At 38.1% G+C, this 13,032-nt stretch overlaps 1 protein-coding gene across 3 annotated transcripts in view; it reads right to left on the reverse strand.

The window, feature by feature from the left end:
- LOC111867722 overlaps window positions 1-13,032 on the reverse strand; it is a 55,971-nt gene that overhangs the window by 15,148 nt on the left and 27,791 nt on the right. For 2 of the 3 annotated variants that reach the window (XM_023857807.2, XM_023857805.2), the window contains 2 exons: window positions 9,648-9,829; window positions 4,705-4,992 (listed from right to left, as the gene is read on the reverse strand). In XM_023857807.2, coding sequence (XP_023713575.1) covers window positions 4,705-4,992; window positions 9,648-9,829 — 470 coding nt within the window. The remainder of the gene's footprint in view (window positions 1-4,704; window positions 4,993-9,647; window positions 9,830-13,032) is intronic. The other variant, XM_023857808.2, reaches the window with a different exon arrangement.

Consider the following 13,032-nt stretch of genomic DNA (forward strand, 5'->3'; position numbering starts at 1 on the left):
CTGCCATTTTATCGGAGATATCTCGATTATAGGAGGCCAAACCACATCACTGGCCGACTTCCTCTACTTCGCAATTGAGGTGTCGTGTGTGCTTTTTGCGTGGGAAACGAAGAACCGTCTAGACAAAGTGCGTGAAGTGCAACGTCGGACTCTGGATTTCCGGACGTTTCCAAGATTTCCACACGAAGTCAACTTCCGTCAGACGATGCAGGTGGGAAGAGAGACAACTTATAAAGCTGGTGACCAAAAATCATGTAAGTAGAAAAAGAATTTATAACTTAAAATTAGATTTCAAAAAGCTGGCCGCACGCGTGGACTGCGCGACGACATATGGCATCATTCGTCCCCTTGACTTTATTTTCATGACGCCATATGGTGTCGCTCGGCTCTTAAAGGTTAACATCCACCTCAGTTTCCAAGTTTTCCAAAGCCACAAACCTATTTGAGATTTCAACACGATACTGCTCTTTACCCTCTACCTCATTTAATTTCTTGAGATTGAACCTCTCCATATGAACTCTTGTGTGTTGTTCAGTTGCTCACTGCCAGTCTTTCCCTAACCTCTGCTTCCACCAGGTAGTGGTCATTATCACAATCTGCTGCCCTGAATGATCGGACATCAAGTATACTTGAGTGCCGTCTCCTATCTATCAAAATATGGTCTAACTGATTGTGTATCTTCCCATCAGGAGATGTCCAAGTAAATTTATGGATGTTACGATGTGGGAACATTGTACTTTTGACAGTAAGATTTTTTGATGTGGCAAAGTTTACTACTCTAACTCCATTATCATTACTAATTTCATGCAAACTCTCATTCCCAATTGTTGGTTTGAAAATGTCTTCCCTCCCTATTTTGGCATCGAAATCTCCTAACAAAATTTTCATAGGGTACTTCGGGAATTTATCAAATACATGTTCCAGTTCTTCATAGAACCTGCCCTTTATGTCATCAATTTTATCTTCTGATGGGCCGTGAACATTCATAACAATGATATCACACCAGCGACCTTTTAGTATTATATATGATATTCTATCACTAATGAACTCTGCCCTCTTTAATTGCTAATACAATTCTCTTATGTATGAAAAAACCTGTACCTAATTCATGATTTTCATTCCCTCTCCATAGAAAAATGTATAGTCTCCTGCTGGTGCGATGCCACCTCCATCCCATCTGACTTCCTGTACTCCCGCCAAATCTAACTTATATTTTAAGATTTCTTCTGCCACTGCCCTGAGTAAACCTGCCCTTCGAACAGGCTAAGAACTATAAACAAGATAAACAATTTGTATGGCACTGATTGACAGATTAAAATTCCATTAACTTTTTTTATAATATATAACGCACAGTAAAGAGCCCACTACAACGCAGAAGAATACTATCATCTAGGCTGTGATGCTGCGTAATCTGATAATCCAGTTCTATCAGCCTACCCAGAATCATGAGAACCTCAAATCTTACATAACATAATTCTGTCATATCGTGGGTAAAGCTCTCACTTCCAAACAAGTAGCTTAGTGGAGACAGTTTTCTTTCAAAACAATGAACACATTAAATTTGCATCATGTCATTATTACTAACATGGCAACTACAGAGACCAAGGCTTTGGAAAAGGGGTTTCTGAACATTATTTGCAGAAAGCTGCAGCTTCTAGTGTACTGTAACATGTATTCTAATACTGCTGTATGGCATCATTATTATTATGTGCAAAACCTAAATAGTGAACAATTTAATTTATGCTATACCTTTCTTCCTTTGTGTTATACCTTCACTAGATTGCAGTTCATGTCATAATGAATAACTGTACAGTGCCCAAAATGTAAAATTTTGGAAACCCTTAGAGTACTGATGAACTGGGCAGAGTAAGAAAGTAATTAACAATACATCATCTAGAAAATATCAATGTGTTAAAAAAACTTAGTCCATAAAAGAAGGTATCAAAATTATTATAAATCAATATAAAAACTATGAATAATAATACTGTATCACAAAATAATAATGTTAAAGTTTTAACTATTTCAACGTTTCTAAATGCTATATATAAAAACCCAGTTCCTACCTCACACAAAAAACACTGCATCTCCATTACAAAGGCCAACCAGTTAATGATGTTTTGGGAGATAATTGGTTTGTTTATTCTCAGTATCATTAGAACACATAAACACACTCTGTGGGCAAAATAAAATGCCTGAACGTTAAAGCATGTATACACATAGTGACCACTGTGCTTTCGGCGTAAGTATGCACGGTTGTGTTGTTTAACAACACTTTTGGAATTATCATATATAAAATGCCTACAGATACAGGCTAGCCATGATGTGTGCCACATACTGCTTAGCTGTAACTATTTTTCTTCAGTGTGTTGTCATTCTAGTATTTCCACAAAATGACCCATGACCAGTCAGATGAACAATACCCACATCCATCAATTTAGCCACAAGTGCACAATCTATCCAGCCAACTGGCAGTAGCAACACATGCACATTACGTTCATGCCATAAGCACATGGATAATAAACTAATAAATAAAAAACTGAACTGAAAATATCTAATGTGACATCATAAAGTTGCTATGAGAAAAATTATTTTATTTGGTTTAGACATTCCATTTTCATTGGTTTAAAAAATACATGTATGAGCAGCATGATGACAGTTCAATACACTTCCAATCAAAGCAAGGACAAGAGCAACTCTGAATGCAAAACTTATAAAACTTTCAGTTCAAAATGCATTTGACAATATTGTATACGAATTTTCAATAAGTTTTTTTTTTTCATTTTTTTAGTGTACTGTTTACACTTTGTACAGACAACAGCAACTGTAACATAACTCCATGCGGGGTCCTGAAATGTTGTGTGGTAACTTACTTACTCATGGAGATGAGCCCTTCTGGAGGAGCCGCCAATTCTGCAGCTACTCAAGAATTCCCCAGCATTTTATGGAAACCAAAGGTTCATTACCGTGTTCACAAGAGCCCTCCACTAGTCCCTATCCTTAGCCAGATCAACCCAATCCACACCATCCCATCCTATCTCTCTAAGATACATTTTAATATTGTCCACCCCACCTATGGCTTGGTCTTCCCAGTGATCTCTTTCCTTCTGGCTTTCCCACCAATATCCTATACACACTCATCTCCCCATTCGTGTTACATGCCCTGCCCACCTCATCCTCCTTGACTTGATCATTCTAATTATACTTGGAGAAGAGTACAAGTTATGAAGCTCTTCACTGTGCAGTTTTCTCCAACCTCCTGTCACTTCATCCCTCTTCAGTCCAAATATTCTCTTCAACACCCTGTTCTCAAACACGCTCAGTCTATGTTCCTCCCTTAATGTCAGAGACTAAGTTTCACATACATACAGAACCATAGGCAAAATTATAGTTTTGTATATTCTAATTTTTATGTTTTTGGACAGCAGATGAGAAGACAAAAAGTTCTGGACTGAATCTTGTGTGGTAACAGATGTTGAAAAAACAGACAACTTTTATTAGTCATATAAACACAAACTAACAATACAGCTATCCCAAAAAATCTATATATATATTAAGATTTCAGCCTGATAACAATACACTAATGACACCCTGTGGCTAAACATGTGAAATTTTTGTATGGCAATTGATCATAAACATATATATATATATAAATTGTATGAAGTATTCTCCTGTATGTTGAAAACCAGTAACATGGTGACTGCAAAACTGTGATGTTCTATCTAAAAATATTCAAGTAATGGATACCTATACTACTGGAAATTATGAACAAGATGGATCACTGAACTGTACAATTTTTAATTTTTATGGTTTAGTCACGATGCGTGTTGTACTAAGACCTAACCTCAAAATAATGGCCATGCCATAGCTCAAGCGGTTAGTCACTGGCTTCCCACCATGGCAGCCTGGGTTTAATCCCGGGTCTGGTCAAGTGGGATTTGTGGTGGACAAAGTGGTGCTGGGGTGGGTTTTTTCCGAGTACTTCGGTTTTGCCCTGCCAATCTTCACTCTACCAAGTTCTGCATCATCATAATCACCTGGGGTAGGCTACAATAGGCCAATCAGTGGCCGACGTGCCGAGTGGACCCTGTTGGACTCCACCCCCCAATAAGCGAAATTAATAAAAAAAAATAACCTCAAACTAACTGCACATTATTTAGCAACTTTATTGCTATCACTATTAGATAATACAGTAAAATAAATAATGATTTATAAGACAGTGTATAAATAAAGAACACATCCCATACACTCAGCAGCAACCAATAGGAACACTGTCACATACTGCTGCTTGAATATACCTGTATAAAAGGGTAGGGAGAGAATTAAATAAAAGTAAATTAAAACTGTAACTACAATGGATATTGGATGCATTGAAATAAAAAAGAACTACTATCTAGCAAGATAAGATAAGATTACCAGGATTTCTCAAGTAGCAACATGTTGCCTAGGGAGAAACAGCTGTTATTATCAAGCAAGTAAGATGCAGGCTGTTCAGCCTCCCTAAAGAAACACTAATTTTCCAAATACCAGCTGCATATGGAATACAGCAATTATTTTACAGAAATACATCAAAAACTTCAGTACATTTGAGAATCCCTGATACGCAGCATACAGTATCCATGCGGTACTAATAGGGGAACATGTACGAGGAGGCCTGAAACAAATACAAACTACAATAAATTACTAGTCCAGGGGCTAAATGTGAACCTCAGTTTCATCTTGGGGGAAGAATGGGGTCGCCGATATACATCCCCAATTCTTGGTGTGCCAATATAGCTTCCACTGGCACCTGAACCAGGGCGTGGTATGGGGGAGCCAGCCTGTGGACTATCACGTATCCCAAGGGGAGGAGTCATCTGCAAAGCAGAAAATCCTCCACCAGGTGCATGAAAATGCCTGCCTTGGAGAGGTGGTGTGGCATATGGCCCAGGAGTGCTAATGGGATGCTTCTCCACCTGCAGCGCGCTCATAACCACCGCTTCACGATTATGATACCTGAAATAGTAGCCCCAAAACTTTATTCCTGGAATGGTTGTCTTTCTTTGATGGCAAGGTAAGCAGGTAAAGCATGACACATATTGATAAGTTTCATATTCAAAATTACAATTATGTTTAGTAAATAAAAGAATTTTAATAAATTACAACTAGCAAATAAAGTCATGGATAAGTACAGGAATTTAGTATCCTTTATTTTAATATATGAATTCTAGTTCATAATTAAAACTGCCCATTTACAAGGTAAAAGAGGTCTAGAAACTTCTCTGTGGTGCAAGTGTACAGTTTAGCAGTCAACCTTTAAATCACATAGAAGTATTGATGACAGTATCGGAACCCTCCTCTACCAAATATGGATCTCCTACATTGAGGTCATAATTTTTTTTTTGTGTATACACAAATTAATCACTGGAGATATATAAAGCTAAATACTGAATGACACAAAAGGAAAAGTGCATATATTTGAAATCCATAGCTGGAAAAATTGTGGTCAGTGAGGTACTTCTGTAATCTATTCATTTCATTCACTCTAGTCATCAGACTTAGAACTGAGTGATATTTTCTGACTCCCAAACTGAAAAAAGCCCCAGAATTATTTCTTGCAGTTCCAGGGATCATATAAAATATGATGTGAGAACTATTGCCCCCCAAAAGCAACATACTATAGGTGATTCAACAAATGGCCAGTTCTCTGGAATCAATATGTACAGCAGTACGGACAAATTTTATAAAGCCCTGACACTTTTTCAGTAGACCTCCAATGTGAAAGAATATTATAATGATGTACACATTTTCACTAATTTTCATTATGGTCGACTTTCTCTACCTTCTTTTGCATTTCATGGAGTACCTGTTTTGGCTTCACTGATTAACACATCTTTTCCTTATATAATTCAGATTTCTTTGTCATCTAGGTCTCTATTCCAACAAAATTTTAGGTCTCATATTGTCATCCAAATGCTGTATGTGTCCTGTCAAGTTCTTTCTGTAATTCTGTGCATTTTTAATTTATGGAGAAAGCATGTAATTCACTTCTTTCCTCTTTCCATGAATTCTAACACTGCAGTATTTGTACTTTAAGAATAAACTCTATCTTGGCAACCTGTAACCTGCTGATGTCCTGTTCTATGGCCCAGTTTTCTGTCTGAAAATTTTAATTTTATAATCCCCTCCCCCATCAAAAAAAGTGAGTCCCCTGCAGACCACTGCTGGCTGCTGAATATTGAACAACAGTGAAATCCATATGAACCATTAAGCCAGTTTTCAGAAATTTGACATTTCACACTTGGGACCTTAGTGCACACAATGTTATTTTCCTGAATATACCACCTATACAGTATTATCTAGGGATATGGTGTCCATAAATTATTGAACTTTAATCAAAATCATCACATCCATTTTCAAGAAAACTGCCATGTGTTCAGAGTCCCACCTGAAGGACCCTTACATTTGGAGCTGGAATGTTCATATTCACTGAGCAATGACCTAGGATAGAAAAACATCTGAATACCATATATTAATAATATCCATCCACCCTTTCATGTGCTAGGGAGATGCACAACCATACATACAAACTAAATGCATACCAAAAAACACTTTTAGTTAGGGGATTGAAAATGTGCAAATCTATCAAAATCTTGAGACTGGCTTTGCATCATTACAATACTTTCTCACACATACTATGCATACGGGTCAGCAAAATGGATCCAAAATTTTGAAAATCTTTTATGGAATCATAATGCACATTAGGATGATGACAAATGCATACCAGTTTATGTGATAAAGAAAATTTAAACGACAGTGGCATGTCAAATAATTTTACTCATACACTTTACATATTGTCACAATTTAGTGACTAGACAAGGAATTTGAATTTACTGAACACTTATAAACCATAACTCTAATTATAACACTCTCACAAATTCATTCACTCTACTACTCACTATAGCACACGCTCAGTGTTCTTTGTTTGCACTTGCCATTGCCTGGTAATAAATCCCAACAACATCCTCTGCTCACATTCTAACTGGCTGGTGACTGTCTCACAAGTAACTCAAATGTCGCCTCTCTACTTATGACTGACTCACTCTTCTCATCTGTCCTCAGTATATAAGCCTGGCATGGACCATGCATAAAAAATAATTTTCAACTATGTCTTTAATTGTTGCGTGAGTATCCACTGTCGTGGAAATGTGATTACTCAGCTGTTGCGTCAAAATAGACCATGTATTCATGTCACACTGCTCCCTCCCTATGGCTCCTCATCCCAAGTAGCCTATAGGCATACTGACATGTCTCACTTTGTTTGCAGGGAGCCAACTCCTCCACAGTGCCCTGTCACTTGTTTCTGCAGACCAATGGAAGATATAACTGCCAATTTTACAACTTCCAGCCCTAGGGTCTGCCTGATGGTTGACACTTCTCTTGCTTCCCAGGAGAAGCTGCTGTTTTATGCTTTGTTCTCTTATGCCATCGATAAATGCCTTGCTTGTTCCACTATGAATGTGGTCCTCATGTAGTGAAGGAAAGGCATGGTAGGTCATTTGTTCGATGGCAGTGGAAATCTACTGCAGGGATTCACTACTGTCTTGGGTCCATGTTTTCATTGGATTGTGGTACCCTACAGCCAGGTGCCATTCCCCAGAATAGTCAGGTGCCCAGATATTCTCTTGGTACATCACTCCTTTGGGGGCATGCGGTAGCATAGTTGGTTGAGGGGCTAGGCTACAAGCCGGAAGGTCGTGGGTTCAAGTCCCGATGAGGTAATTGGATTTTTTTCAATTGACCCAATCCTTCCAGCCGCACTATGGCCCTGGGGTTCACTCAGCCTCTAACAGAAATGAGTACCAGGAATTAATTAAATAATTTTCCTGGGGAGTAAAGCATGACCAGCGAGTAAGGCTGACAACCTTACCGCCATCTTTGAGCCAATTGTCTAGATAATGTGGGACCCTCAACGTCTCACAACCCTATGGGCCTTCACGGCCTGGTACAGGGATAGCTTTACTTTACTTTTACTTATGTCACTCCTTTAGGGACTTCATGTAGAACACTGGAAAAACAGTCCTGCAGGGCAGCAAGGAGGTGCATGTCTTCTGCATGGGCTACCCTCTCACAGTGCTCCACAACAGCCTCTGACTCTGTGGCCTTCATTTCTTCCAGGCCAGTCCTAATTTTGACTCTTACCTCTTCTTGGTTGGCCTTTATCCTGGAACTCTGTCTTTTCTAGACAGGCATCTGTCACTTCTCAGCAGGCCTTTGTCTCGTCTAGTCAGGCATCTTTCTTGGCCTCAAGCTTTTCTATGGTGGCTACCAGATGTTCCAAATCCACCATGAGTATCTGCCATGTAGGTTTAAATCCAACAGTGCAAAATTTACTGAGTCCAACAATTCAATCCAATCAAATTAATCCCACTTCTTACACCAGCTGTCACATATTAGTGACCAGACATGGGGTTTGGATTGGTAATTGGGGTTACTGAACACTTATAAATCACATTTACAAGTAATTATAATCCCCTTACTAAAATGTGCATTCTCACTACAGCACATGCTAAGTCTTCCATGTCTTCACTAACCATTGCTGGTAATGGATCCCAACAATGTCCTTTGCTTATGTCCTTACTGGCTGACAGCTGTCTCACAACTAACTCAACTATCAACTCTCAACTTTTGAATGACTCGCTCTTCTCATCCATCCTCACTATATAGCCTCACCATGGACCACATGGAAAACAACATCTTTGATCGCCAAATGTGTAACCATTCTCACAGAAATGTGTTTACCCATCCATTATTTCACAGCACATAATCATGTCACAATAAAATTGCATCTATAATGATTTACAAAATCAGATAACAGCTGGTATTTTTAAGCCAGCAGGTATCCCACATTATAAAATTATCTCTGTTCTTTATAATTTCTTCAACAGGGGACCTTAAGGAGACACAGAGCATAGAGTATATATTAATAATTGAGCATATAAATCAGTTGATGATCATTCTTATTCTGGAAGGACAACTTCTGGCCCAATATTTTCTCAACAAGGCATGTAATTAGTTGTGGTTATGAAGGACATTTCCTGCAGACAAAAATATACAAGAAATGGAGATATTTCTCTATTATGATGTGATGCCATGTAGCTTAAGTAGACTGTCATAAACAACGTGGAGGAACCTGCTGCCTTCATCTGCTACCCTGAAGATCAGAGTAACAGGTTCCTCTGAAACACTAATAACAGTCTACCGAACTAGATGGCACACAAGTCCAGAAGATGGACTTCACAGTCCATCTTCACAGATCTTCACAGTCACTGCTGTGAGAACCTCAAAACTCATGTACAAAAAGTATTTCTGAACTTTGTAAGTTATAAGTTTTTGAATATGCTATAGTACATTAGTTAATATCAACGTGATCTCTCTGGTGAACTGTAATTTAACTGCTACTATTAAGACATCTGAAACAAGTATTTCTTCCTGCATTCTTTTATGACTTTAGTACAATGATAATGTGCAAGAAAGTTCATGCAAAGCAATGATATATGAGCTAGATCTTGTACAGAAGGAATCAAGATGGTGCTCTAATGGCTCAAAATTTGAGTCCAGTTTCTTCACAAAAATAATTCAATCCCTTGTGATTTACATTGTAAACTTACTTCATTAGCAGTGCCCTAATATGGGTATCAGACACAGTAGGAAACACGGCGCTAATCTTCGCAACAGACTGCTCTGTGTCAGTGGTCATAGTAGTCTCCACGGTGCGTGCTGGAGAAGCATATGGATTGACAGGTCCTACTGCTCTACCAGGTATGGGACTTGGTCGAACATTTGTCAGATCCTAGCAAGAAAAAAGTAGTGCATTAAGGAACGCTTGTTTCCAAATAACTGGCTAACAAAAGTTACATGTTAAACCAAATCCTTTAAAGAACTAAGGCAAAGAATTAATCCCTTAACTCAGACCTGGAAAAAAGTCAAAGAATCATTTCCCATGTCACACAGTAAATGACTGGACAAATTAAATTCACATTAAAAAAAAAGAACCATATGATAGGAATTTTTATACTGAATGCACAGTACTGATACTGCAGCACATCTGCAGCTAGCTAAAACTGGAATTTTGAGAAAAACACTGCTTCAGATTATAAACCTGCTACTGTTTGCACAATACTGATACTGCAGCACATCTGCAGCTAGCTAAAACTGGAATTTTCAGAAAAACACTGCTTCAGATTATAAACCTGCTACTGTTTGCACAATACTGATACTGCAGCACAGCTGCAGCTAGCCAAAACCGGAATTTTGAGAAAAACACTGCTTCAGATTATAAACCTGCTACTGTTTGCACAGTACCGATACTGCAGCACAGCTGCAGCTAGCCAAAACCGGAATTTTGAGAAAAACACTGCTTCAGATTATAAACCTGCTACTGTTTGCACAGTACCGATACTGCAGCACAGCTGCAGCTAGCCAAAACTGGAATTTTGAGAAGAACACTGCTTCAGATTATAAATCTGCTACTGCTTGCACAAAAATATGTCCTTCCCTTTAGATCTCTATGTATAAATTACCTAAAAGGTAAGGACAGATGGATACGCATTTATATGTTGCTGGCATATCTATTTCTCATATGTCTGGCAGTATGAGGGATCTTCTATCCCATTTTGGACTGGATCCTGAAAGGAAAATCAGGATAACAAGAGTGATTAGAGTCAAGTGTGTCTGTTCTCTTATAAATTTTTAATCAAAATATTTGTTTTCATGAAACTATATAAAGGTCATAAGAGGAGAGGTTAATCTGATCTCATCGTTTCTATATATATGCCTTGCTAATACCAAGGTATTGACAATGAAATCACTGCACTGATGATATGGCCAACAGCATAATTCCAAAATTACCTCCACTTATGCCCCTTCTAACAAAATGAAAACTGTGGCTTACATCAGTTTTCCATAAATAAATATAACATGAAAATTTAAAACATACATTCACTTATGCATTAAACTATCATTCACATCTTTATTGCTTATATTTTGATTTGGCAGCCACTAGTCAATCACAAAACCTTATAAGAAACTATATAGCAGACTAGCAGAAACCATGAAACACAACAGTGGTCATGTGTGAAAATTCAGGCATAATGGCTCTAACCAACAGAAAGATTTAAAATGGTATAAAAATTATAGGCAAATACAGAATGAATCAAACTCCCATAGCCAAATATTAGGAGGCTGCTGAAGAGATAATTTGGAACACAAAATGAATATGAACAGTTGTACAATTTGCAACAGTTTCAGTGTTAGTGTTTCGGACTTTTAGCCTTAATTTTGTGTGTGCAGGTGTGTTCATGCAGTGAAGTCTACATAACATCATAAGACAGAATTCATACTACTCTTATTTAGAGCTTAAGTTACTTCTGATGGCCGAGTAGTGATAACAGCAAAATTACATGCATAATTGACTATTGCGAAGTATTCCAACATGGGTTTCAAACATGACTTTCGTGATGGAAATGCTACAGCTGCATCGTGGAAATACCAGCATCAATATCCAAATCAGAGGCAACTCAACAGACATATGTTGACATGAATACATTAGAGTCTCAGCAAAACAAGTTCACACATTGGTCATGGCACATGAGCACAAAGTGTAGGACGCTGTAAATGCTCAGCCATCAACTAGCACTTGCTGGGTCAGAGATAAACAGGCCTCTCTCAGAGTGCAGTCTAGAGTACACTGAATGGGGAGCAGTTGTATCCTTTCCAAATGCAAATTGTACAAGGTTTATAACCAGGAGATGACAGTCTTTACCTCCAAATGTGTTGATTACTTTACACAAAACTGTAAATGAACCTGACTTCTTGTGTTGTGTATTGTGTATTGATATGGAAATATTTGTAAGGTATGGACAACACGATTTCCACAGCAGTGGGGAATCCTCATGCTGCCTGATGATCTTCATTTCAATGGAGATTAAGGCTCAACATTTGGGCCAAAAACACAGATGCTTACCAAACTGCACCATACATGACAGCAAACTGTCTAAGTGGAATATAATATACTGAGTTTGCTGTTAGTACTCTTCCTCTTTTATAGGAGTATGTAGCCCTTAATGTTTGCGTGGGCATGTTGTTTCATCGCAATAGTGCCTCTCACCACTTTTCACACCAAGTATATAACTGATTAACAAATATTTTCCAGACATATGGATCAACCATAGGGGTTCAATCGTCTAGCCTCCACATTCTCGTCTGGATCCAGTTCATTTCTTGTCACACAGATGCAGCAAAGAAAATAGTTATGCTATGGAAGTACAAGATAGCAATGACCTTACGAATCACACTCTGACAACTGGAATAGATATCAGGGGGTCAACCTAGACAACTGGTTCATGTCACAGCCTCCATATGACACTGCTGTGAAGCATGAATGTGAGCTGTAAGAGGTAGCTGTGCACAGTTCCTGTGAAAGAATGCAAAGAACTGCATGCCAGTCACCACTGCACAGTCAGACATTTGCAAAAACATAATGTAAAATCCAAACTGGAAAAAGCTAACAACTTTGGAATCTTTGCTTTTCACTCACTGTAATTAAAAGTACATGTTAAGTGGGTCCCTTGTCACCACAGTACAGAAAACTAGAATGTGTATTCAATCAATTTTGTCAGAACCATATGAAAATTTTCTTAGGAGTTTTAAATGCCAAAGTAGGTAGAGAAGATATTTTAGAAACAAAAATTGGGAATGAGAGTTTACACAAAATTAGTAATGATAATGAAACTAGAAAAGAAAACTTTGCCACATCCCAAAATCCATTTGTCAAGAGTACAATGTTAGCATCTGGATCTTTCACAGGAGCAGACTCTGATACCTATCACTATCTGGTGGTACAAGAGTTAAGGAGGGATTGATGATATGTAAATAAGCAATGCAAAAGTTTGATATGGAAAGATTCAATCTCAAGAAACTAAACAAAGTAGAAGGTAAAGAACAGTATCAGGTTAAAATCACAAACATGTTTGAAGCTTTGAAAAACTTAGATGA

The sequence above is a fragment of the Cryptotermes secundus genome, unplaced genomic scaffold (genome assembly GCF_002891405.2).
Source record: "Cryptotermes secundus unplaced genomic scaffold, Csec_1.0 scaffold1555, whole genome shotgun sequence".
NCBI classification, from domain to species: Eukaryota; Metazoa; Arthropoda; class Insecta; order Blattodea; family Kalotermitidae; genus Cryptotermes; species Cryptotermes secundus.